Source organism: Lemur catta, chromosome 3, assembly GCF_020740605.2.
Source record: "Lemur catta isolate mLemCat1 chromosome 3, mLemCat1.pri, whole genome shotgun sequence".
NCBI classification, from domain to species: Eukaryota; Metazoa; Chordata; class Mammalia; order Primates; family Lemuridae; genus Lemur; species Lemur catta.
The window spans coordinates 28,292,580-28,316,391 of NC_059130.1; the positions used below are offsets into that span (position 1 = coordinate 28,292,580).

The 23,812-nt window shown below is 44.5% G+C and overlaps 1 protein-coding gene across 2 annotated transcripts in view; it reads right to left on the minus strand.

The window, feature by feature from the left end:
* Positions 1–250: 250 nt before the first annotated feature.
* ADAR (adenosine deaminase RNA specific) overlaps positions 251–23,812 on the minus strand; it is a 29,157-nt gene continuing 5,595 nt past the window's right edge. The window contains exons 2-15 of one of the 2 annotated variants that reach the window (XM_045545211.1): positions 22,070–23,505; positions 20,025–20,208; positions 19,408–19,556; positions 18,701–18,845; positions 18,381–18,571; positions 8,450–8,597; positions 7,933–8,104; positions 7,529–7,622; positions 6,698–6,820; positions 6,272–6,405; positions 4,379–4,561; positions 3,801–3,913; positions 3,322–3,449; positions 251–3,141 (exon numbers count right to left, since the gene is read on the minus strand). In XM_045545211.1, coding sequence (XP_045401167.1) covers positions 2,904–3,141; positions 3,322–3,449; positions 3,801–3,913; positions 4,379–4,561; positions 6,272–6,405; positions 6,698–6,820; positions 7,529–7,622; positions 7,933–8,104; positions 8,450–8,597; positions 18,381–18,571; positions 18,701–18,845; positions 19,408–19,556; positions 20,025–20,208; positions 22,070–23,505 — 3,438 coding nt within the window. In that variant the 3' untranslated portion in view covers positions 251–2,903. Of the gene's footprint in view, positions 3,142–3,321; positions 3,450–3,800; positions 3,914–4,378; positions 4,562–6,271; positions 6,406–6,697; positions 6,821–7,528; positions 7,623–7,932; positions 8,105–8,371; positions 8,598–18,380; positions 18,572–18,700; positions 18,846–19,407; positions 19,557–20,024; positions 20,209–22,069; positions 23,506–23,812 lie in introns of both variants that reach the window. The other variant, XM_045545210.1, reaches the window with a different exon arrangement.

The following is a 23,812-nucleotide window of genomic DNA, read 5'->3' on the forward strand; positions in this document are numbered from 1 at the left end:
GGGGAAGGAGGTGTGCGGAGCTGGGAAGGAATCAAGAGGTGCCTGATGTACCCCCACCCCACCCAGACGCAAGTTCACCTGCACAGGGAGGTAATGGCTGCTTTCTGCAGGCTGAAGGATGACCTTATCCCTAGGTTGTATGTCTCATGCAGCTGGTGCTGTTACCAGAAATCCCAGGACCACAGGTCCCTCTGTCCCCACTTTGATGTCCCCCAAGAAACCAAGATTTAAAGCTTTCTAACAATTCAGGTGCTTTTTTTTTTTTTTTATTTATGAGGAATGTATACTGTTAGTCACTTATCAAGGGATACAACAAAGCAGAATCATAAAACTGGACTGCAGCCATCGTGGCACCCAAGTCTATGCTTGGGCTCTTCCCTACTCTCCTCTTGGAGTCACTGCTGTGACCCCAAAACCGAACAAATTCACTTCAACATAAAGGAAGTAGCTTCAAGCATTGACAGTTTTTACAAGTGATTATTCAAAGAATGCACAATAGCCACAGTTCAGACAAATCAACTACAAAAATAATTAAAAAAAAGTTGGGGGGAAGGGGTCCTGCTTATTAAAGATGGGACAAAAACATGAAGAGAACAGCGGCGGAAGCTCTGCCTCCTCTGTCCTGTGTGATTCAGAGGGGCCTGGGGACGCAGTGATGCAGGGCCTGACGATTAATTTCCAGCAGACACGTGGAGTTCAGGGATGCCTTGCTCTCTTCCTACAGCAGCAACTGAATACTGCAAGTTTGCTAGAGAAAATTGTAGGGGCTACTGGGGGATCTGATCTTTTGAGAGCCCCTGTTGTCCCCATTAAAGAAGAGGCAGCTGGGCAGAGCTCTGCTGGAGATTCTAATGCCCAAGATGGACCAGCGGGGCCAAACATTCCGAGGAATCAGCAGGTGAAGAACTGAGAGGATGTGCTTCCTTCCAGTGGCTGGGAACCACGAGATCTCTCTGCCCCAGATGTGCGGGCCAGGATTGATTTAACGTGCCTTTGGCAGACTCACAGGGCCAAGGAACAGGCAGGCCCCTTCCACCCCAGAAGACAGGTGCCATTTTCCTACCAGTTCCTTGGGACGCTTTGGTGTTCCGCACAGACATCCTTAGTCTGTTTTAAAAACTTGGGTTTCCTTATTTTGGTCAATTTTTGGTCAAAAGTACAGAGGGTATAGCGGGCCCCAAGAATAAAAGTGCAAATGTGGATGTATCTACTGTTGAAGAGCTGGGCCTGACAATGGGTGAACTTGTCCGCAGTTTGGGGTGGGGTGGGGACGGAAAGTCACCTGATGGCATTGGCTCAGCATGTTCCCAGATGAAGATACATTATCTACAGGAAGGAGGCAGGCTCAGGTCCTGAAGGCAGCAGCGGCCCTGTAGTCCTCTTGAGTGTGGTTGGCTGATTTAGCCCCAGAGCTGAACTCCAGAGAGAGGCCACAGGCTCTGACCACACGAGTCAACATTAGGTGCAGATACAGACCAAGATCCACCTCACAGAGTTTGAAGACAACCTGCCCTTTCACCTGCAACTACTGCCTTGTTGTATGTCAACCCTGTAAGGATTCTCTAACAGGCAGGGAGACCTCTGGTCTGTGCCCTGCCCATGAACCTACTTCTGAAGACCTCTGGCAAAGTGAAAGTGCTTGGATACATGGAAAAGTACCTCTGAATTTTAAGTCTGCTCAATTATAGGTTATCCGTAGCAGTTAAGAATCAACACCTATATGCTGTGAGCTAGGCTGACGCCACGGCACTCACTCTAGCCTGGGCAACAGAGCGAGACTCTGCCTCACAAAAAAAAAAAAAGAATCAACACCTATGGCATTCTTTTAAAACTCCTAATTTGCATACGACTTAGTCAATTTCCCTGGGTGTTGCTGTCATGAGAAATATGATGCCAGGTGGAATAGTGATCTGACCCAACATGATTTTTTGCCCTTATTCTTGCGAAGTCCTGATTATCTGAGCAGAAATGATTTGACCTTCTAGGACTTGTCCTGGACTTTTTATCCTACCAGTTGTTTGGGGTCTATGGTCTTATACTCCACACTGGCAGGGCAAATTCTTAAGAATGTTCTAGGAGCAGAAGTGGCTGGAGCTTGGAATATCTGTGCTCCCTGGGAAGTGGTCTGTGTCACCTGCAGGCAGAAACCTCAGCTACTGCGTGGGAAACTCCCCTGGCCCAGCCTGGCTGGTTCTAGCCTTTGCTGCTGCCTGGGCAAGGGATAGGTTTCCAGAGTGGCAGCTTTCCCTGCCTTACCCCACCCCCGGCCCCGCCAAGCTGGCTAAAGTGCAAGATGGGAAGATCGCTAAGCATTATTTGCAGATTCTGATAGCACTTCCATTGGCACTGACTGCAGTTTTAAACTCCTGCCCTTGTAAATGTTTCACCAAATTCTTTAAGTTCACCTCTTTACCCTCTTGGGAAGGGCAAAGAGAAACTTTGATCACAAGGAAGGACTATCAGAAGGGGAGAAGGGGAAGGAGAGGGGCCTACAGAATTCACAAATGAATCATCAGTCCCTGATATGACGCACACAGAGTTGACTGAGCCTAATCAAGAGGTCAGTGTAGCAAACACAAAGGGAAAGGAAATGGAAAAAACTAAAACAAAACTTCAGAGGAAATGGGCTATAGGGGCTCAGTGACTACTTAGCCTTGCAGGGAAGGAAAAGTTAAACCCTTTTCCCTCCCCTTAGTCTCTGCCTCTTCACATGGGAAGAGGCACCTGACCAGACTCTGCCTAGCAATACCAAAAAAAGCAGGGTAAATGGGAAACCAAAGTTCTCAATAACACCAACTGCGGGTGGGAGAAAAAAAGGAGGAGAAATAAATCCCTTGAGCAAATAAAAAGGAATGCTACGACCTACCTCTCTCTCACCCCTATCCATCTGTCACTGGATCATACTATACTGGGCAGAGATAAAAGTTCTTTTCCTCCTGGGGTTTGCTTATCCAGTTCCCATAGCCCATATCCTTCAGGCTTTTTTTGAAGTAGTTCTTGGCTATCTCATAGTCACGGGCAGCTTTCTTGGCCTCACCATAGGAGAGTTTCAGTAGATCCCTGCGGTAACGGAAGGAGCAGAGCTTCTTAAATAGAAGAAAAATGTTCTTTTTGGAGACCCGGGACAATTCATTCCGTGGCCTGGAGGAATAAAAGCATTCATTATTCACCTGGAACCAGGAAGGTGGGGGCCCCGAAGTGGAGAAAACGAGGTAGGGTAGGTAGCTCTTAAGTTCTGAGATCAGCAGACACGTGGTGCACCCTTGCAAGTGAGGACAAGGACGCCTGGCCTTGCCTTTGCTGCACTGTCCATCTCCTTACCCGTCCACGGTGCCTCTGGTACCGTCCAGGATCTCCAGGTCATAGCCGTCAGCCAAACACCAGTTGACGCTTGTCTCCTTTGTCTTCCCGGATTGCCGTTTGGAATCATATACACTGACTCGGCCAACCTAGGAATCCCAGAAGTGATGGGAGAAAGACGGAAACCTTTCAGGAATAAGATTCTGAAGCAGGGACTCAAGACTCATAGGAAAGAGGGAGCGTGGGGCCATGATCTTTCTTCTTTATTTAGGATTCTGTTTGGCTAAGCTTGGGCAGACTCTAGACATACTACCTTCACCTTGATTCAAATTAATTCCAGACTAAGAGAAGAAAAGCCCTTGGCATCCAAAAGGAGGAAAGGATAAATTCTTGGGGCACCAACAAAGGCTCCCCTTGCCCCCAGTGCACATTTGCTCTGCTTTCAGGATTGGTTGGAAACGAGAAACATGTCAAGGGCAAATAGAATGGGGTTATAGCACCTTAGGGTGGTTGACAATAAAGGGATGTCGTAGTCCATCCTCAAATGCACTCCCATCTCTTGTCACACGACAGCAAATAGCACGGGTCAGATGCCCTTGGCTGAAAAGGTAACCTAGGTACAAAAAAGAGAAATGTATACACCTGTGTTTGTACCAGATGCTGTTAAGAGGCAGAAACACATGGGGAATTTGGAGGTACAAAATGGAGTTGTCAAGACAGAGAAAAAAGCCTTCTGATTGTGGCTACTCAGGATATATATGGAATCATCAAATATTTAAGCATAACAGAAGAGGTTCCAGGTAAGGCCAAGGACTGTGGAGAACAAGCAAACTAAAGTGCTGCAGTTTTAAGCTGCTGCGTTTCTTTAACTCATCTTGAAAGGACTGGCCTGGGGTGTTTTCACTTAGGCTTGCTGCCCAACCCTCTCTACCACAGCAGGCTGGATGCTCAGAATCATTTCTGACGACTGAAGCAAGTTCACTTTGGAAAGGGGAACCTAGCAACAAAACATGCGGTTTCCTGGGATTTGGGCATGAGGAAGACAGACTGGTTCCAGATCCCAAGGCAGGTCCCTTACCTAATGTGACAGATTTGAGATACACGGGCTGCAGGAAGTGGGTCAAGAGAGCCCCTTGCAGGCCCAGCACGTTCCAGCGTAGGATTTTGTCACTACAGGACATGGTACGGAGTCTTTCCCCGAGCCGAATGCCATCCCACGTAGGCACAATGTCACTGGACTCCACAGGGATGGTGCCTTCCCCTGTGTGACAGACTTGGATCAGACCTACAGGGGCCACTGGACCAAACCCCTCCTTGGCGTGGTGTTTGTACTCCTTGGGCTCGGGACACAGGCTACTCATTCATCCATTCTTCATACATTTCACAGCATCTACTAGGTGCCAGACACTAGGCTTGTGCTGGGAAACAACGGTGAGCAAAACCAAATAAGATCCTTGTCCTCCTGAAACATTTGTCGGGGGGTGAGGGCATAGAAAGGAATGGAAAAGACACTAAACAAGTAAACCAATATATTCATACTTATTCTAGATGCTAATAGTGCTCTGAAGGCTTTGAGGGAGCTATGATGGAGGACCACAGGGGGAACCTCCTGGGACAGAAGAGTCAGGGGAGCTGAGACATAAAGGGGAAGGAAGAGGTGGAGTGTGTCAGACACACAAAACAAAAATGAAGGCCCTGAGGCAGCAAGGGGTCTAGTTGTTCAGGGAGCTGACAAAGAGCCCGTGTGACTATAGCACATGTGAGGGATGGGGACAGTGGCACAGGATGAAGCCAGGAGATCATGGCAGGTTTTGCTTTTCTATGAAGTGCAGTGGGAAACCGCTACAGGGTTGGTTTTTTTCTTTGTTAAGTAACAGCTTTATTGAGATATAATTCATATGCCATACAATTCACCCACTGAAAGCATACAATTCAGTGGTTTGTAGAATTTTCAGAGTTCTGCAACCTTCACCACAGTTAATTTTAGAACATTTCATCACTCCAAAAAGAAACCTTCTACTCATTAGCAGTCACTCCTCATCTCCCTCCAACCCTCCCACCCCCAGCCCTGGCAACCACTAATCTGCTTTCTGTCTCTGTGGATTTGTCTATTCTGGACATTTCATATGAATAGTACAATATGTGATCTTAGTTGACCGGCTTTTTTCATTGAGCATAATGTTTCCAAGTTCATCCATGTTGTAACCATGTATCAGTACTTCATTTCTTTTTATGACCAAATGATATTCTATTATATGGATATATCACATTTTATTTATTCATCAGTTGATGGACATTTGGGATGCTTCCACTTCTTTTGGCTATTATGAATAATGCTGCTATGAACATTCATGTGCTCATTTTTGCATGGACAGAGGTTTCCATTTCTCTTGGGCAAATACCTAGCAGTGAGCTAGGGTATCTAGCAGGGTTTCAGGACTACTCTGATGACTGCTGAAGTGTGGGCTCAAGGGAGCAGGAGTGGATGTGAAGAGACAGTCAGGGGACAGGAGAAGACAAGAGAGAAGAAGGAGCTAGTGGACCAAGTGTAAATTCAGCAGCCAGCTGCACAGGAGGGAAACCAGGCACGAGTGCCCTCATCTGCCAACTCCTCAGGGCTTGGTTCTGCATCACTTTCATTTCCTCCACCCTCCCCAAGCTAATCCTTCATGTTCCCACTGTTGTGAAGATCCTACAGGGGGAGGATGCCCACATTTTTCTTTCTAGCAAGGCTCTCTCCTCTGAGCTCAAGGTGGGCACCTCCACCTCCTATTTGATTTGGAGATTTCCCAGGTCTCCCAAACTGACATATTCAAAATGGAACCTTGATCCTCCTACAGACCTCCTCCACTCAGATCTTCTCTCTCCTGTGAACAACACCCCAGTGCCCAGTGGCAGTCCTGCAGAGACTTGGGGCCCTGGAGCCTGGCAGAGCCTTTTGTGGGAGGGAGGGAGGACACATGTCACTCACCATTCTCCACCTTGGTGCGGAGCTTGCCTTGTTTGGGATTCTCAAAGACAGGGTAGTGGCGGGAATCTGTGCTTTCCACAGCCCGGTCACTGCAGGACTTGTCAAAGAGGGCACCATCTCCGCATGGGGCGGTGCTGCAAAACAGGGGCATTGGTTCAAACTCACCTGTGCACATTTTCCCCAATTTCCTGGGGCTCAAGAACAGTCAGATGAGGTAGAAGCAAGCAATGTTTTCTGAGTACTACCACAGGATGCTGGAGGTGGATAGCAGCGTTATGTGAGTCCTTCTGCACTGGGCATGCATCTCAAACCCAGAGTGGAGTGTGGTTTACTGTATAAGGTCTGATTTACGGGCCAGGAGCCCTAAGATACCCAATCCTGGGAGCCTGGCAGTGCTGGCTCGGCAGCAACAGAGACTATGCAAACCTGATATAGAGATGGAACGACACGGTCTTTTTTATTTGGAGCTTTTCTCCTCCTTTAGCAGGTTCAAATATACTATCCTTCGCAGTCTGGGGGTTGTATTTCATTAACTCGCTGTAGAGAAACCTACAAAAAAAAAATCTGGTTAGGAAGACGGGTTCAATTCTGGGAAGAGCAGTTGGTTCTATAATCTGACCTCTATCTGAGCCCCAGGTAAGGAAAAGTGTTAATGGTGCAGACCTTTCACAATTTCTCAGGTAGAAAGAAGTGGTGGGAAATTCTCCATGGGAAACCTCAGCCTTCCATAAAGCAAAGTTGGCCTTTTGGGTCAGTTTCATTTCTGCTGAGGGCTCCTTGCTACAGTGGCTACAGGGATTCTAGGGCAGAACAAACTGATTCAAGGACTACAGGAGGCTGTTGCTTCTACCCTAGTCTCTCCCTTCATAAATTAAAGAAAAGGTGAATTAGAGGAGAAAGCTGGCAGGGATGTTGAGGTTGTTCATAGGTCCTGAAATGGAGATAGAAGGCTGCCTCATTCCAAGGTCCTGAGAACCAACAGGTCATTTTGGGTTTTTTAAAAAGGACATGAAGCGGAGTTAGTAGATAAAAGGACAGCACTTAAAAACAGGCCGAGTAGCAGGATGCAGCCCGGGTCACAGAGGAGATCGATTCCGTAAGACAGGTTCAAATAGCCAGGCTAAAAGCAAAGGCTGCCCGTCTGATGGGGCTTCAGAGGCTATGCCGGAGCCCAGCGCCCTGGGGGCAGCAGGTGTGGAGCAGAGCAGTGATGCTCACTCCACAGCCGGGCGGCCAGCCCGCTCTGATCTCGCTCACCTGATGAAGCCTCTGCGGGAGATGATTTCCGCGTGGCAGTCGTTGACAGTTTCTCCCTTTAGGCTGAGGGAATCTCCCTTCACACAGCGATTCCCTAGGAAAGCATTTAAAACAAAAATGGAATAATTGAAGGAAAATGATGATGAATAGGGTGAAGGCTGTTTGTTCTTAAAGCTTAAAGGAACAAACAGCCTCAATTTATCAGCTCCTTGACTCCCATATCCTCTTCTCTAGGAAATAACGCGTTCCTCACTCTGAATGGGCTGTAGCTAAAGTGAAATGTAAGTTTTTTGTCCCTGCCTTGGGGTCCCTCTCATAGACTCCAGGGGAAGATGACAAGGACTGGCTTCTAGGCACTGTGGGAGGCAGATACCTGGAAGAACGTGTTCCAGAACCTCACTCACCTGTCCCCAAGCTGACTACGACACCCATGTCCTCAGAGTCTTTCTTCATGATGATGGCAGCCAGGATCTTGCGGCCAAGCAAGGAGGGCTGGAAACTGTTAGTGAGGGCGTTGAAGCACCGGTGGCTCAGCATGGCTATCTGGTCGTGGAAGGTGCTGCCAGTGAGAGGGAGCTGTGGGGACAGGAGGCTGTGTCAGGACCATGAAGCCAAGGCTGCGTCCACCATAGTCACAGTGGGCAGGGAGATCAAGTTCTACTTGATACATGAGCCGTCTTTTCCCTCTCGCATCTACTGTCACAGTTATATGCTTTACTGAGGCTAATATTAAAGCCTAGGAATAACTCACATGACAGCAAGTCAGAGCCAACTCCACCCAGAGAGGAGTTAGCAGGAGCCCCCCCAACAAAAAAAGATAGCACCAAAAGTAGACGTCTTAACTGTCTTTGGCTGTGCTTCTGGGGACCTTGAGAGGAGGAGCAAAGTTCTTCTGAGACTGGCCCCTGTCACTGGGGTTACCTCTGTGAAACCCATGCGTTCTGCCTTCTCGTTCTCCCCAATCAAGACACGGAGAGCGGCATCTGCTGCTTCCTGCTTGCCTTGCTTCTTGCTGTGTGCGCACACGGCTGGGAACCAGCGACCCCCAACTTTTGCTTGGTAAACGAACCTTTGGGATGAGAAGCAGGGAATAAAGACAAGCAGCAGGCCTTGACAGCTGTTCCAGGGAAGAGCTAGTTTTGCTTAAGATGTGACCAGTCATACAAACCTATGGACCCATCAATCTTGACAGCTGATTCTAAGGCAGCATTTTCCAGATTTTGGTCACTCATGAATTACAGTAGACAATAACAGTGCTAGATCCAGTATCACCTGAAATATTACTTTTTACCCCCCTAACTCTTTAAAAACATAGACACATTTAAAAAGGAAACATCATATCATGGCTATAAATGGAAAACTAGTATCACCTGCCATAAATTGAAGGTGGCTTTAAAACTGAATATGATAAAATCAAGTTATTTAATTCTGACCAGATACTGTTACCTGCAAAGGCTCTGGGCCTGTCCTTCCCATAAAGGAAGATCAGGAGGTACTAGAGAGCATTTAAAGAAATATTAGCACCAAAGTTGGACTTTCTTCTTAACTTAAACAGAAATGAGGAGGGAATAACTTTCTCCCCACATGAATCACTGTTACTTAACACAGTGTGATTTTTAAAGTACAATTCCATTTCCTCATTCACTTCCTGATTAGCTCAAGGGGACTTAACCTGTCTCCTTGACCGCAGGTCATTATATCAAGGTCTGCCTTAGGCCAGGGAACCAAGCTTTTCTGAGGGAGTTACTTTTTGATTCCTGGCAGGCTTGAGACGGCTGTTGGGGTAAGTGGATGGGTCTTGGGCCCATGAGCTCTGCTGACAGTAAAGTGACAAGCGGGGCAGGGAGGGCCCCATCACTCCTGGCTGGGGATTTCCACAAACACAGAGGGAAGAGAACAATGGAGCAAACCAGTTTGGAAACCTACCAGACAAGGTGTTAAGAATTGTATCTTTCAACCAGATCCTAATCTACTGGCTAGGAACCCAGCTTTGGATAATCAAACTGCACATAACAGGGGCTTCAGTATCAAGATTTACCAGCTCAGGCAGTAAAAGGAATCAATCTTATGTTCTACCACATCGAGTTTCTCACTATTCCTTGACTATCCTAAGCAGCTGAATGTCTTCAGTCCTTTCTTTGCCCACGCCGGCAGGTTTATGCAGGCCAGTGGGTTTCAGTTCAGAATGAGAGGGACAGGGACAAGAAGAAGATGGAGACAGGGTCTGGGCTAAATTGTATAGGATCTTTCCCTGAGGGATTCAGGAGAATCTCATGATGACTCTATGCATTTGAAAAGAATATGAACTCTTATGCACAAAGTTTTTTTTTTTTGTTTGTTTGTTTGTTTGTTTTTGAGACAGAGTCTGGCTCTGTTGCCTGGGCTAGAGTGCCGTGGCATCAGCCTAGCTCACAGCAACTTCAAACTCTTGGGCTCAAGCAATCCTACTACCTCAGCCTCCTGAGTAGCTGGGACTACAGGCATGTGCTAACATGCCCAGCTATTTTTTTTCTATTTTTAGTTGCCCAGCTAATTTCTTTCAATTTTTAGTAGAGACAGGGTCTCACTCTTGCTGAGGCTGCTCTTGAACTCCTGACCTCAAATGATCCTCCTGCCTCGGCCTCCCAGAGGGCTAAGATTACAGGCACGAGCCACCACACCTGGCCTTATGCACAAAATTTTATACGTGTATGATATATATACATATATATGATAAAGTTTGTTAATTATGCAATTAAAATCCGTTAGAGCTGTGCTGTCCAATATGGTAGCCACTAGCCACATGAAGCTATCAAATTTAAATGAATGAAAATGAAATACAATTAATAATTTAGTGCCTCAGACACATTAGCCACAGCTCAAGTGCTCAATAACCACACCTGTGGCTAGTGGTTAGTCTTTTTAGTGGAATGAGTTAAGAAAGTGGAGACAATGAATATGAACAATTCTTTTGAGAGTTTTGGCTGTAAGAGAAGCAGAGAAATGAGGTGGTAACTGGAGGGAGATACAGGCTGGAGGGAAGGTTTTTACAAGATGGGCATGGACATGTTTACAGGCTGATGGGAATGATCCAACAGAGAGGGAACAACTGACGGCGAGGAGATAACAGAAGCAGAGTCCTGGGGCAGATGAGAGGGAGCGGGGTCCAGGATGCAGGGACAGGAGGAAGGATGCTTCCTTCACTTGCTGGTGCAGACACAAGGTACAGACAGAGGTAGGGAGGTGGTTTGGTAATGAGAAAATAAGGTATTTCTCATATGATTATTGATATTTTCCCAATTAAGTATGAGGTAAGGTCATCAGTTTAGAGTGAGGAACTGGGATGTCAGTAGAAATCTGAAGAAAAAGGCAAAGGTCTGAAGTGGTTCTCTCAGAGTAGGAAAGAAAATGAGGCAGAAGAATGCTGGGAAGGGGGCAAGAGTGTGTGGGGAGAGGACAAGTGACAGTTCTTTATTACAACCTTCAATGGCTTTCTACTGCTTTTGTGGTAAAAGCACCAACAGAACCTACAAGGCAGGCCCTTGTGGGCCAGGCCAACCGTCTCCACTCTCAGCACCAGGCTGCCCTTGTGCCCTCTGCTCCACACACCGGGGCCTTCTTTCAGCCCCTTTACTAGCTCTGCTCTCCACCCACCTCCCACAGGATGTGTACTATGTCCTTTGCCTAGAAACCTCCGTCTCTCTCTCTTACTCATCCTTAAGGCCTCGGTTCAGGCATCACTTCTTGGGGAAGCCCTCCCTGCTATCCTTACTAAGTCAAGTCGTGCTCTAATGGATCCTCAGTGCACCACGCACCTTGAGCCCTTTGAAATACTCATCAAATATGAGACCTTACAATTTCTTCAGGTGACTGCTGGTTAATGCCTGGCCCCTGTTCTAACACATAGTAGGTACTCCATAAATATGTGTTGAATGAATAAAGTAGAGACAGCAGTTAGAAGGCTATTGTGTTGGTCTAGGGGAAAGAAGATAGTGGCTCCAACTAGAGGGCTGACACTGGAGGTGGAAAGAAGAGGAAGGGATTTAGGATAGAAATTGTAGGTATAACCAACAGAACTTCAGAATAGGCTGGCCAAAGGATGTGAAGAGGGATGGAGGAAAAGATGATTTCAGGTTGTTGGTTTGAGCACCTGGGTAGACAGCAGAGTCATTTACTGAGATAGGAAAGACTGGGGGAAAAAGAGGGCAAAAATCAAGAGTTCTGCTTTGGACATGTCATATTAGAGATGTCTATCCAAGTACAAGTGACAAGTAAGCAGCTGGAGAGAGGAATCTGAAGCTCTGAGTGGTCTCAGCATTTAGATACTAAAAGTCATTAAATTAGTTAAGGCTGCCAAGAAGAAGTGTTGAGAGAAAGGAAAAAAAGAGGACCCAGCATAAGTCACATTAAGGAGGTAATCTAATGTTGTGTTATTGTATGAGATGGTCAATAAACGTAGCTACTCAGTCACTGACGCATTGCCCCTCTCTATGCAACCTTCCTCGATCACCCAGGAGACACCGGCAGCAAGTCCTTTGTGTCCCTACAGCATACTGCATTTACCTCCATACGGCACATTCTAACACTGTGTTAGGGTTACACATCTGCTGCACATACAGAGGCAGCAATTTTTCATATCTTTCATCTAGTTCACAGAAAGTTCTTATATGCTGAATGAAAGACTGACTTGAAGTCCTAGAAAGGATCTTACAGAAGATTTCACAGAAGAGAATGAGGAAATGGACTGACTTATCAGATGAAGGACTGTGCTTAAAGATAAGGGAGGGCTTACTGAGAGCGAAGGATGTGAACTAACAGAAGAGCAGCTGGAGGGAGATCATACCTCTCCTTTCCTAGACAGCTTAAACATGAGCAGACGGATCCTGCCCCGAGGGAGAGGGTAAGAGGACCTTTTCTGTCCCCATCTAGTCTGAATGTTCTGAATGATCAAAGAGCTAGTCTTTTTTATTATGTTAAAAGCTCTTACATATCAATAAAGAGTACAATCCCCCAAAAAAGGACAAGAACAGGTGGTTCACAGAAAAGGAAATGCAAATAACACATAAACATGAATGAATGAATGACATTACTTACTACTAAAGAGAGACAAATTTGAAATAACAAGATACCATTTTTATGCGCTTTTCTCCTTAATGACTTTTCAAAATTGAAAAGTTGGATACCACGCAGACAAAAATTCAAACACAGTTAAGAGTATATAATAAAAGTGTCCCTCCTTCTGCAGAAGCAAATGTAGTTACCAGTTTATTTTAAATCTTTAAGAAAATATTCCATGCATATACAAGCACACTATTTTCATCTCTCTGCTCACTTTGTATCTTGCTTTTTCACTTTGCAAGAGACCTTACAGATCGTTTCATATAGATGTCCTATTCTTTTTAATGGCCAGTTAGTATTCCTTAGTGTGGATGTACCATAGTTTAGCTAACCAGTCTGCAAATGGAGCTTTAGACCATTTCGAGTCTTTTCCTACCATAATGCTGCAATGAAATTAACTGTACTTGTCATGTATACTTTGCGTGTGTATTGCGTGCTAGGTTGAAGGCATTGCTCTCTACCCTTGGCTACAATGATTATGAATCACATCACTGTTGGTGTAAGTACACTGTCAAAGTGTAAATTTAATTTGCAAGGTAAGATTGAGCACCTTTTTATTTATTATTAATTCATTATGTTGCTTTTTCTATAAATGTATAGTTCATATACTTTGTCTATTTTTCTCTTACATTTTCTTCAGAATCCTTTATTTATTGAAGAAATTATCCCTTGGGCTGTTGTGTATTGCCAAGTGTTTTTTTTTCTCAGCTAGTCCTTTTACTACAAACCAATTTTTCTCATAGTCATTATTTCCCAGTCTTTTTCCTTTAGGACTTTATGTTTTATCTTGGGGCTTTGCCACTACAAGGTTCTAAAAACATCCTTATGACTAGTCAGAAAGCCGTGGCAATAAATAAATAAAAACATTCTTGCTTTCTATCTAGTGATCTTATGATTTCATTTATTTTACACATAAATCTTGGATCCACTGGAATTTAGGTATAGGGAAGGACATACAGGCTCTGCTTTTTAAAAAATGTTTATTTTATTCTTTTTTTTTTGAGACAGAGTTTCGCTCTGTTGCGTGGACTAGAGTGCAGTGGCATCATCATAGCTCACTGCAACCTCAAACTCCTGGGCTCAAGGGATCCTCCTGCCTTAGCCTCCTGAGAAGCTGGCACTACAGGTGCATGCCATGACATCTGGCTAATTTTTCTTTAGTAGAGACAGGGTCTTGGTCTTGCTCAGGCTGGGCTTGAACTCCTGAGCTGAAGCAGTACTCCTGCCTCAGTCTCTTTGAGTGCTAAGATTACAGGCGTGAGCCCAGCCTTGTTTTTTTTTTTTTAAAGATGGATGGTCAGCACTGCCAACATCATTACTGAATAACTCATCATCTCCCCATTTATTTGAAGCCTCATCTTTACATGTACATAATTCCCACTCATATTTATCCTTACTTTTAGGTGTTCCATTCTGTTCTACTCATGTGCCCTTCTATCCACATGCCAGCATAACACTATTTTAATGTCTGCTAGGGCCAATATGCTTTATTGCTCCTTTTTCAGAATCCTCCTAGCTATTCATGCAAATTTATTTAGCATATGAACTTCAGAATCAAGTTTTCTAGTTCTAAAATAAATTCTACTAGCATTTTTATTGGGATCACAATAAATGTATAGATTAATCTGGGCACAACTGCCATCTTTAAAATAGATTTTCCTATCTAATAATAGAGTATTTTTCCCCCATTTAATCAAGTCTTCCTTTATATCTTTCATTAGCATTTTACTTAATATAGTGCCTCCTATATATGTGTCCTATTACGACTGTGCCTAGGTAGTTTTATCTTTTTTGTTTTGTTTTGTTTTGTTTTTTTGGAGACAGAGTCTCGCTCTATTGCCCGGGCTAGAGTGCCATGGCATCAGCCTAGCTCTCAGCAACCTCAAACTCCTGGGCTCAAGCAATCCTCCTGCCTCAGCCTCCTGAGTAGCTGGGATTACAGGCATGCGCCACCATGCCTGGCTAATTTTTTTCTACATATTTTTAGTTGTCCAGATAATTTCTTTCTATTTTTAGTAGAGACGGGGTCTTGCTCTTGCTCAGGCTGGTCTCGAACTCCTGACCTCGAGCGATCCTCCCGCCTCGGCTTCCTAGAGTGCTAGGATTACAGGCGTGAGCCACCGCGCCCAGCCGGTCATTTATCTTTTTAACTGCTATTGTAATGGTATTTTCTTCCAACACATTTTCTAATTGCTAATTGCATATACAGAAAAGCTCTTGATTATGATACATTATTTTGTAATCCTCTGTGTTCTTAAGTTTTTTTCTTTAGTTTTCTCGTGAGTATTTGAGGTATACAATCATATTGTCTGCCAATAATAACTTTACTCTCCCCTTCTTTTTAATACTTGTTTCTTTCTCTTGACTAATTGCATTGGCCAGTAATTCCAGAATAAGTTTCAATAATCATGACACTGGCATCCACATCTTCCTCCTGATTTTAATGGGAACATTTCTAGGTTCATTAAGTAAGCTGCTGGCTTTGACTTCAGATATGTATTTTTTAATCATGCTAAGGAGGAATTCAATAATTCTTACTTTATTGACAGCTTGGTTTTTAAAAACCTGAATGCAGGCTGAAATTTACTAAATGTCTTTCTGGAGTTTCTCAAGATGACCATGTGGTTTTCCTCTTTTGACCTATTAATATAGCAAATAATAATAATCCTAATGTAATCTTCACACTGTACTAAGATACCATTTTTCATATTTTAGAATGCAAAGATAAACATTTTGATAATACCATATTGGTCAGGATATAGCCAAGGAAGAGCCATTCTTATGCAGATGGTCTCAATTTACAATGATTCAACTTATGACTTGGTGTGAAAGCAATAAATATTCAATGGAAATTATACTTTGAATTTTTATATTTTCCCAGGCTAGATGAGCTGCAGCTCACAGCCACATGATCATGAGGACAGACAACTGATATTCTAAAGCATATTAAATGCATTTTTGACTTACGACATTTTTAACCTATGATGGGTTTACTGGGATGTAACCCCATCCGAAGTCAAGGAGCATCTATATATTGTTGGTGGAAGCATAAACTGGTGTACTGTCATTGGAAGAAAAGTTGGTAATCTTTACTAAAATTTTAAATACTCGTAAACATGTTATTTATTGCAGCATTATTTATAATAACAAAAATTTGGAAACAATTCAAGTGTTCCTCAATGGAGGCTGGTTTAATAAATCATAATAAATCCATGTACTGTAACACTATATTTTGTGGCTATATTAAAAGAATATAGGGTGATAATCAAAAGCTCTCCAAGATAATACAGCTATGTGTAAAAAGCAAGCTAGAGATCAATACATATATGTACCTCTGTGTAATAAACAGGGAGATAATGCTTGCTTATATTTATATGAAGGCACTCAGGAGGAATATATAATAATGTGTGTGTGTGAGATAAGTTGAGAACTAGGCCAAAAGTAGACTGAGAATGAGCTTTTTATATTTTTTATTTTTAAATTATTTTATTTAAAAATATTATAAAAATTCAATTCTTTTTTTTTTCTTTTTAACAATTAGACCACCAGGGACATATTTTTTATTTTTGGATAATATACTTTAAATAGCCTATTACCTATAACAAGAAAAAAAAAAAACCTTAAAAAAGGCACATAGCCCTTGGCCTAGAAATTTCACTCCTAAAAACTTATACTATATGCAATTTTGCACATGTAAGCAAAGATACACAGTACAAGGCTATTCACTGTAGGAGTGTTTCTAATAGCAAGACCAAAACAACCTAAATGTCATTGGAAGTTGGTTAAATAAATTATGCCAAATGGGAGCTTAAAGGTAATGGCAACATTCTATTTTTAAACTGGGTGGTGGTACATGGGTATCCATTTTAGAAAAGGCCTTTTATATCTCTTATTTAATAAGTAATTTTAAAATTATAATAATCTATCAAATGAAATATTATGCAGAGTCTGGTAGATCTATATATGCTGATTTGTAATGATCTCTAAGACACATTGGTAAGTAAAGGAGTCAGGGTGTAAAACAGAAGATACAATATATACTTATTTTGTTTAGAAAAAAGGAAAATGTGCTAGTTATGCATAGAAATTTCTAGAAGGACTAAAAAAATTGGTACAGTCATGCAGCATGTTTCAGTCAATGACAGATCACACATAAGATGGTGGTCCCATAAGATTATAATGGAGCTGAAAAATTCCTATTGCCTAGTGACATCATTGCTTTTGTAATGTTGTAGTGCAATGCATTGCTCACATTTGTGGTAATGCTGGTCTAAAGAAACCTACTACACTGCCAGTCATATAGTACATAATACTTGATAATGATATCAATGACTACGTTACTGGCTTATGTATTTACTATACTTTTTACCATTTTAAAAAATATTTTTTATCATTTTTTAAATAGAGATGGGGTCTTGCTATGTTGCCCAGGTTGGTCTCGAACTCCTGGGCTCAAGCAATCCTTCTGCCTTGGCCTCCCAAACTGTTGGGGTTATAGGCATGAGCCACTGCACCCAGCCTATCATTATTTTAGTGCATTCCTTCTACTTCTTAAAAAGTTAACTGTAAAACAGCCTCACGCAGGTCTTTTGGGGGGATTTCAGAAGAAGGCATTGTTATCATAGGAGATGACCATTCCGTGAGTATTACTGCCCCTGAAGACCTTCCAGTGGGACAAGATGTAGAGGTGGAAGACAGTGATAGTGATGATCCTGTCTGTGCACAGGCCTAGGCTAATATGTGTGTTTGTGTCTTAGTTTTTAACAAAAAAATTTAAAAAGTAAAAAAACATTTTAAAAATAGAAAAAAGCTCATAGAATATGGATACAAAGAAAGAATATTTTGTACAGCTGTATAATGTGTTTGTTTTAAGCTAAGTGTAACTACAAGAGTTAAAAAGTTAAAAAAAATTAAAAGTTTATAAAGTAAAAAAGTTACAGTTAGCTGAGGTTACTTTATTTTTAAAGACAGAAAGAAATTTTTCATAAATTTAGTGCAGCCTAAGTGTACAGTGTTTATAAAGTCTACAGTGGTGTACAGCAATGCCCTAGGCTTTCATATTCCCTCACCACTCACTCACTGACTCACTCAGAGCAACTTCCAGTCCTGCAAGCTCCACTCACAGTAAGTGCCCTATACAGGCGTACCATTTTTTACCTTTTATACTGTATTTTTACCATACTTTTTCTATATTTAGGTAAGTTTAGATACGCAAATACTTACCATTGTGTTATAGTTGCCTACAGTATTTGGTACAGCAACATGCTGTACAAGTTTGTAGCCTAGGAGCAAAAGGCTATAACGCATAGGCTAGGTGTGTAGTAGGACATGCCATCTGCGTTTGTGGAAGGATGTTCTATCATGTGCACAAGGATGAAATCACCCAACGACTCATTTCTCAGAATGTATGTGTCCCTGTCATTAAGCAATGAGTCTGAAGAAGGAAATTAGATGTCTGGGATGGAAATGAGACTTTTCATTGTATACTTTTTCAATCAGTTTGAATGTTTTTCTATGTGTATATATATCCCTTTAAAAATTAAAATTAGTTAAAAAATTAAAAAGGATCATGCTCACTGGAAGAGAGATTATATCCTCTAGACGGCTGATCCAATGTCTTCTAAGAGGCTGTGGCGACAGGGCTGGACTTGCTTCCCTTCTGTCATTCACAGCTAATGCATATCCTTTCTTTCCCCTGGTTACAAGCCACCCCCACCCGGTGACGCATGGCTGTAGCCAGGACTGGGACACTCACTTGGGCTCGTGAGGAGGTCCGGATTGGTCAATCAACTTGAATTCGGCAGCAAAGCCATGGGAGCGGGCGTACTCTAATAGGCCGCCCACAGGGTTGGTGTTCAGGTATCTGACGAGCTCGCCAATCCTCCTGACCTTGCTGGGCATTACAGATTCCAAGTTATCAAGTGATTCGGTGTTCGTACCTCCAGGCTAAAGAAAAATTAATCAAACAAAGAGGAATCATAAACACTCAAGGATACTTTGACGGACTCATAGGCAATCCTAAATGACCTGTTGCTAAAAACGACCTGTATCTTTTGAGCAGGAAGACGACCCCACCTGGTTATCAGAACCTGTGGAGTTGGTCGCCTCGCTATGCAGGGCCTTCATGGCTTCCTCTGCGGCCATCTGCTTTGCCACTTTCTTGCTGGGGGCGCTCACGGTGGGGAAAGTTTGGGCTCCCACTGCAACACAGTACTGGAACCTGACAGGAGATGAAGACAGCAGAAGGATTAAATGGTTTTGAATGAGGAGATTGCTAGCCTTTGTCAGCCTGTCATCCTTTACTACTTGTAACTTCCTTGCACACGTAGCCTTTGTGTAGTCACTTCTCACGCAGTCACGTCTGCCTTGAACAGCCAGTGCCCCTCACCCACCTCCTGCCCTCAGGGTCTCTTCTCTTAGCCTGGCTGACCCCTTTCTACATTTAAGCATCAACCCAGTTTTACCTCCTCCAAGAACCCTTCTCTTGAACATCTAAGTCTACAGACCCACACATAGAGAGCTTCTCAGGTCCGGTACCTGTTTGTCCCATCAACAGTAACCTCCAAGCGATGGACTTCCCTAGTGCTTGGTTCCTTTAATTCCTAATCCCAGATTCTCTGCTCCATGAGCAGCACTCAGGCCCTCAAGGCCCCACTTTCCCCATTTTGAAACAGAAAAAATTGCTCAGTGAAATAACTGGCCATCTCTGAGAAGCCAAGGAGGAAAATGTGTCTTTTTCTTTTTGCAAAAACCTCAGCAGAGATACGGACATAGGGACATACTTGGGGTCATGGGCAGGGCCTTCCTTGGATAGGAGACGGAATTCACAGGAGCTCCCCAATTTGTGCATGCACTCAAGCAATGTAGTGACAGGGCTCTTCCCAGAAAATGAGGATATTGTTGAAGGAGTGGTGGGCTGGGACTCTGCAGTCTGGAGGAGATGAGACAAGAAGAAAACAAAACTAAGAAAACACTAGTTAGTCCATCATGGAAGAGGGGAAGGAGATGGAAGAATTTCTTCTGACTAACTAAATGTTAAGGGGCTGGCTTTCCAAAGGAAAAGGGGCTGTTGGGGGGTTTTCTAGGCATTCCAGCAAAGCGTAAGTTATTTAAACTTTCTGGCTCCCATTTCTCATTTTCCAAGAGAGGAGACTGGACTCAATAATCTTTCAGGTCTCTTTCAACTCAGAAATTCTGTAAATCCAGTAATGCTAGGAAAGGGGGCAAAAAGAGAAGCTGGGTATGAGAGGAAGAAAGGTGGGCTTGTGAGGTGGGGTAGAAGGAGAGTGGGAAGCTGACCCCAAGAAAGTGCCAGCTGTTTAGGCTGGGAAGGTCAGATAAAATCCTGATACAGACATTGAAAGTGAACTGACCCCCTTCCAGAGGGTGGGACATGTACCTTTTCTGATTCTTTCTCTGTGGAACAGGGGGTTGATTCTTCTGATTTTCCACTGTCCTTGGCTTTGGCTTCCTTAAGGAGGATTGTCATGGCTTTCATGGCTGCATCCTGCTTGGCCACTTTCTTGCTGCCAGCTTCTGCTGGGGGAAACTCTCGGCCACTGATGACAACCTGGAATTTAAATCTTGACGGAAAGTGATTAGATGCGTGAACACGAGTCTAAGGTATCCCTTCTGCCCTCTCCAAAGAGATCTTCACCCTGGAATTCCTTGCTACACTAAAGGGCTTTTTGACTTGGGGAGGACGTGGAGGGTAAGCCAAGGAACTCCTATTCCTTTGGAGGCCCAGCCTATCCGTTTTTTTGGGAAACAAAGCAGCCAGTGACTCTCCCCCCAGTAGCTCAGCAGAGCAAACATAGCCACAGGTGACATGAAATGCACTCAGGGAAAACCCACTATCTCTTAACAGTGAATCACAATAAAGCCCATATAAAAAATGATGAGCTAAAATCGCCATTCCAGTCTTGTTAGCAACCAAAGGCCTCCCTCCTAAAGCAACTGTGGTAGTCTGGCCTCCTTGAGGAAACGGCCTAAAACATAGTGAAGGCTTCTTATAGCCCAGTCTCACCCTCCCTGGCCACCTTCAGGGACTACTCACCTGCCATTTATCAGGGGCCTGTTTTGTCCCTAACCTACCCTTAGACATATATCACTCTTAGAGTTTGTTATGAGTCATTCTATAGCTCTAATTGTCCCAAGCCTGAGATGAAAGGAATTTCTCCTTGTTATGTAGAAAATAAGAAAGCATTATTTCTAGGCCTCTGGATTAGCCCAGGCCTCCTTTGTTCAAGCTTTCAAATTTGTTCAGCTCTTTGCTCAATCTAGGATTTCATTTAGAAAAGTAGGTCAAATTTCTTATTTCCTAGGTCTTTTGAAATAGTTGAACATAGCATCAATGTTTCTTACAGGTGGAGTCCAAAGGATGATTGCCCACAAAACCCACTGCTTTCTCCCAACTCTAGGGAGGGAAAAGAAAGAGAATGATGGAGAATGACAGCCATCCAAGTCTCCACCCCAAACAGAAATAAACCAGTTCTGGCCCTGCCAGCCTTTGGACAGATACACCCCCTTTTCTTAACAGCTCTCCTGCAATGCCAACTTGGTGTCATTAAGATAGTCAAGATAAGGAGTAAGGACCACAGCCAGGAATTCTCACCCCTAGAACCTGGGTAAACATAAAGGTTAGTGGAATTCTCCGCCATCCTCATGGCTCTCTTTAGCTGCAGCTTGCAGGCCCTGAGCTTTAGGGGTTTCAGCTCTCTGCTAGGCCTTTCGGCAGCTCCGTTCTGGGCCCACCTGTCTTCCTCAGTCTGTCCACTGGCCTATACGACCCTGGAGTGCAGGGCCCCGCCAGCTGTCTGAGTGAGGTAATCTCCGATTTCACAGCTCAGAAGCAGCAGCAAGTGCTAGCCCGCCCAACTGTGCAGAGGAGGTGTGTAAAATTAGAACCACCACCTTCAATAGGCAGGCAGGCAGGCGTGCACGCTCTTCACCATCCTTCCTCCCAGGAGTCTGTGCAGAGAGGGGATTTTGGACCCACTGCTGCTTAGCAGCACAACCCACCCTCACTCTGTGTATGCAACCTGTCCCAACCCACCTGTTCCTGTACCTCTCTCAGGAACTGAGCTTGGGGAGGAGGGGATGGCTCACAGAAGGGGGTGGGGAGTTAAGTTTTCACTACCTCTGGCCTTGGGAGGTAGACATGACATTGATGCCTGAAAGCCAGTCATTCCTAAAGAAACTTCATTTCGGCCAACAGCGTCAACCTCCCCCTTGCTCAGCCGAGACTCTGGCTGGTCCAAGGTCTATACTGCCTGATCAACGTCTGGAAAAGGGCCAATCAGAGGTGATTTAGCCAAAAGGCAGAGAAGAAGAGGGAAAAGACAGGGGCTACCAAATGGCATAGCTCATGAGTCAGCTGAGACTGTGTCAGGAGCAAGAGCACTGGACCCCAACCCTAGGTACAGTTCCAGGGTGGACTCTTACCGAGGTTCATGGGATGGTCCACTCTGCTCTATCAGGTTGAACTCACAGGTCTGACTAGTGAACTGAGCATACTCTAACAGCCCGCTGACGGGGTTCTTCAACTGGCACTCTGTCAGTTTCTTGTAGGTTGAGCACCGTGGCAAGCCATGACTGTAGAAGGAGGGCATCTCCATGATGGCTCGAAACTCACCTGGTGGTGCACGGATGCTATTCAAGTCATCTGGGATGTCATCTGTGGCCCACTGGCCATTTTCAAAGTCAACATACCCTGCTCTTGAGGGGCCATTGTTATGAAAAGGTGGTTTCAGTCTCATTGGTTCTGGTCTGGTCACTTGCCGGTCTTGTAACTTTGTGACAGGTGCCTGCCCATTCTCCACTTTTTCTGTGGTTACCACGTTGTTTGAGGCATTTGATGTCGGTAAGTTACAGGTAGGGAACTCTGTGTTTCTTTTGGTCTCAGGGATGGGTGCTACAGTGGTTTCAGGAAAACTGTTCGTATTTCTCTTCATTTGCATCCTCTCTCGCTTCTTATCTGTCAAATACCATATGGGAGGGGTTGTCCCTTGCCTGTAGACATCCCCCTGCCTTTCCAAGTCAATCAGCACAGCATTCACATCTCGGGCCTTGCTGAAGCCAATATTTTTAGCCAAATTCAGGGCAGAGGAGTCAGACACATTAAATAGGTAGTCACAGATTTTCTCCTTGATTTCGGCCATGTCAAAAGGATCAAGAAGATCTTCCAAGACAGATGTGGCGTTTCTGTCTTCAGTTTCCAAACTAGGGTCTGAGTTTGGGGCTCCCTGGCTCTGACTGGCTGATTTCACTGCTCTGCTCTGCTGGTTCTCAGCCTGAGCCGAGACCGCAATTCTCCACAAAGGGGGTGTTCCTGCCTCCTGATGTAGCTTACCCTTCTTTGCCAGAGAGTATAAAACTCGATTGACTTCCTTCTTTGGGGCCCTGAGTTTCCCAGCCAGATCATGTGCTGTGGTGGCCTTCCCTTCCCCAAGCTCCTCCAAAAGCTTTAAGATCCTTTGTTCTTGATCCTGGCTGATACTCAGTTCCTGGAAATGTGAGGAAAGCCTATCAACACCTCTCCATGGCAGGATCCTGCCACGTGGCGAAGGACGCTGGAACCCTCTCTGGAACCCCTGAATTCCGAGATGCACGCTCCTGGGGACACCCCAGCTCTCAAGCTGCCTGCCTCTGGCAGGTGGTTCTGGAAACCTTGGCCAGAGTCCTGGGAGGAAGAGTGGTGGTGGTGGTGATGATGTCTGCTTCCCAATCAGGGGCACATCCGGGAGCCGCCCCTTGAGAAACTCTATTTGCTTGAGCTGGAAACCATTAGGGCAAGATCCTGGGCCCTGCCGCTGGTGTCTGAGCTTGCTGAGCTCATAGCCTTGAACTGGAGGGGGGTGGTATCTGTTAAGGGAATATCCCTGCAGAATAAGACAGTGGAGAAGAAAGTGAATCAGGGCTGCAGTGCTGAGCCTGCAGAGTCCCCGTCCCTTCCCTGCCTGGGGGACCTGCCCCTAATGGGTTGAGAAGGCAACTGAGCCATGGGCTTATGACCCAGCCAGGGTGACTTGTCATTCTGTAAATATTGCCTAGGGGGCCACCAACAGGAACATAGAAAGAGGAGCAGGAGGCAAAACACACAAATGTTCTGATACCTTGGCACAGCCTCTCCAGCAACCTAACTTATTCTTTTCCCTTTCACAGAATTTTCGGGAGTTTACAAAGAAA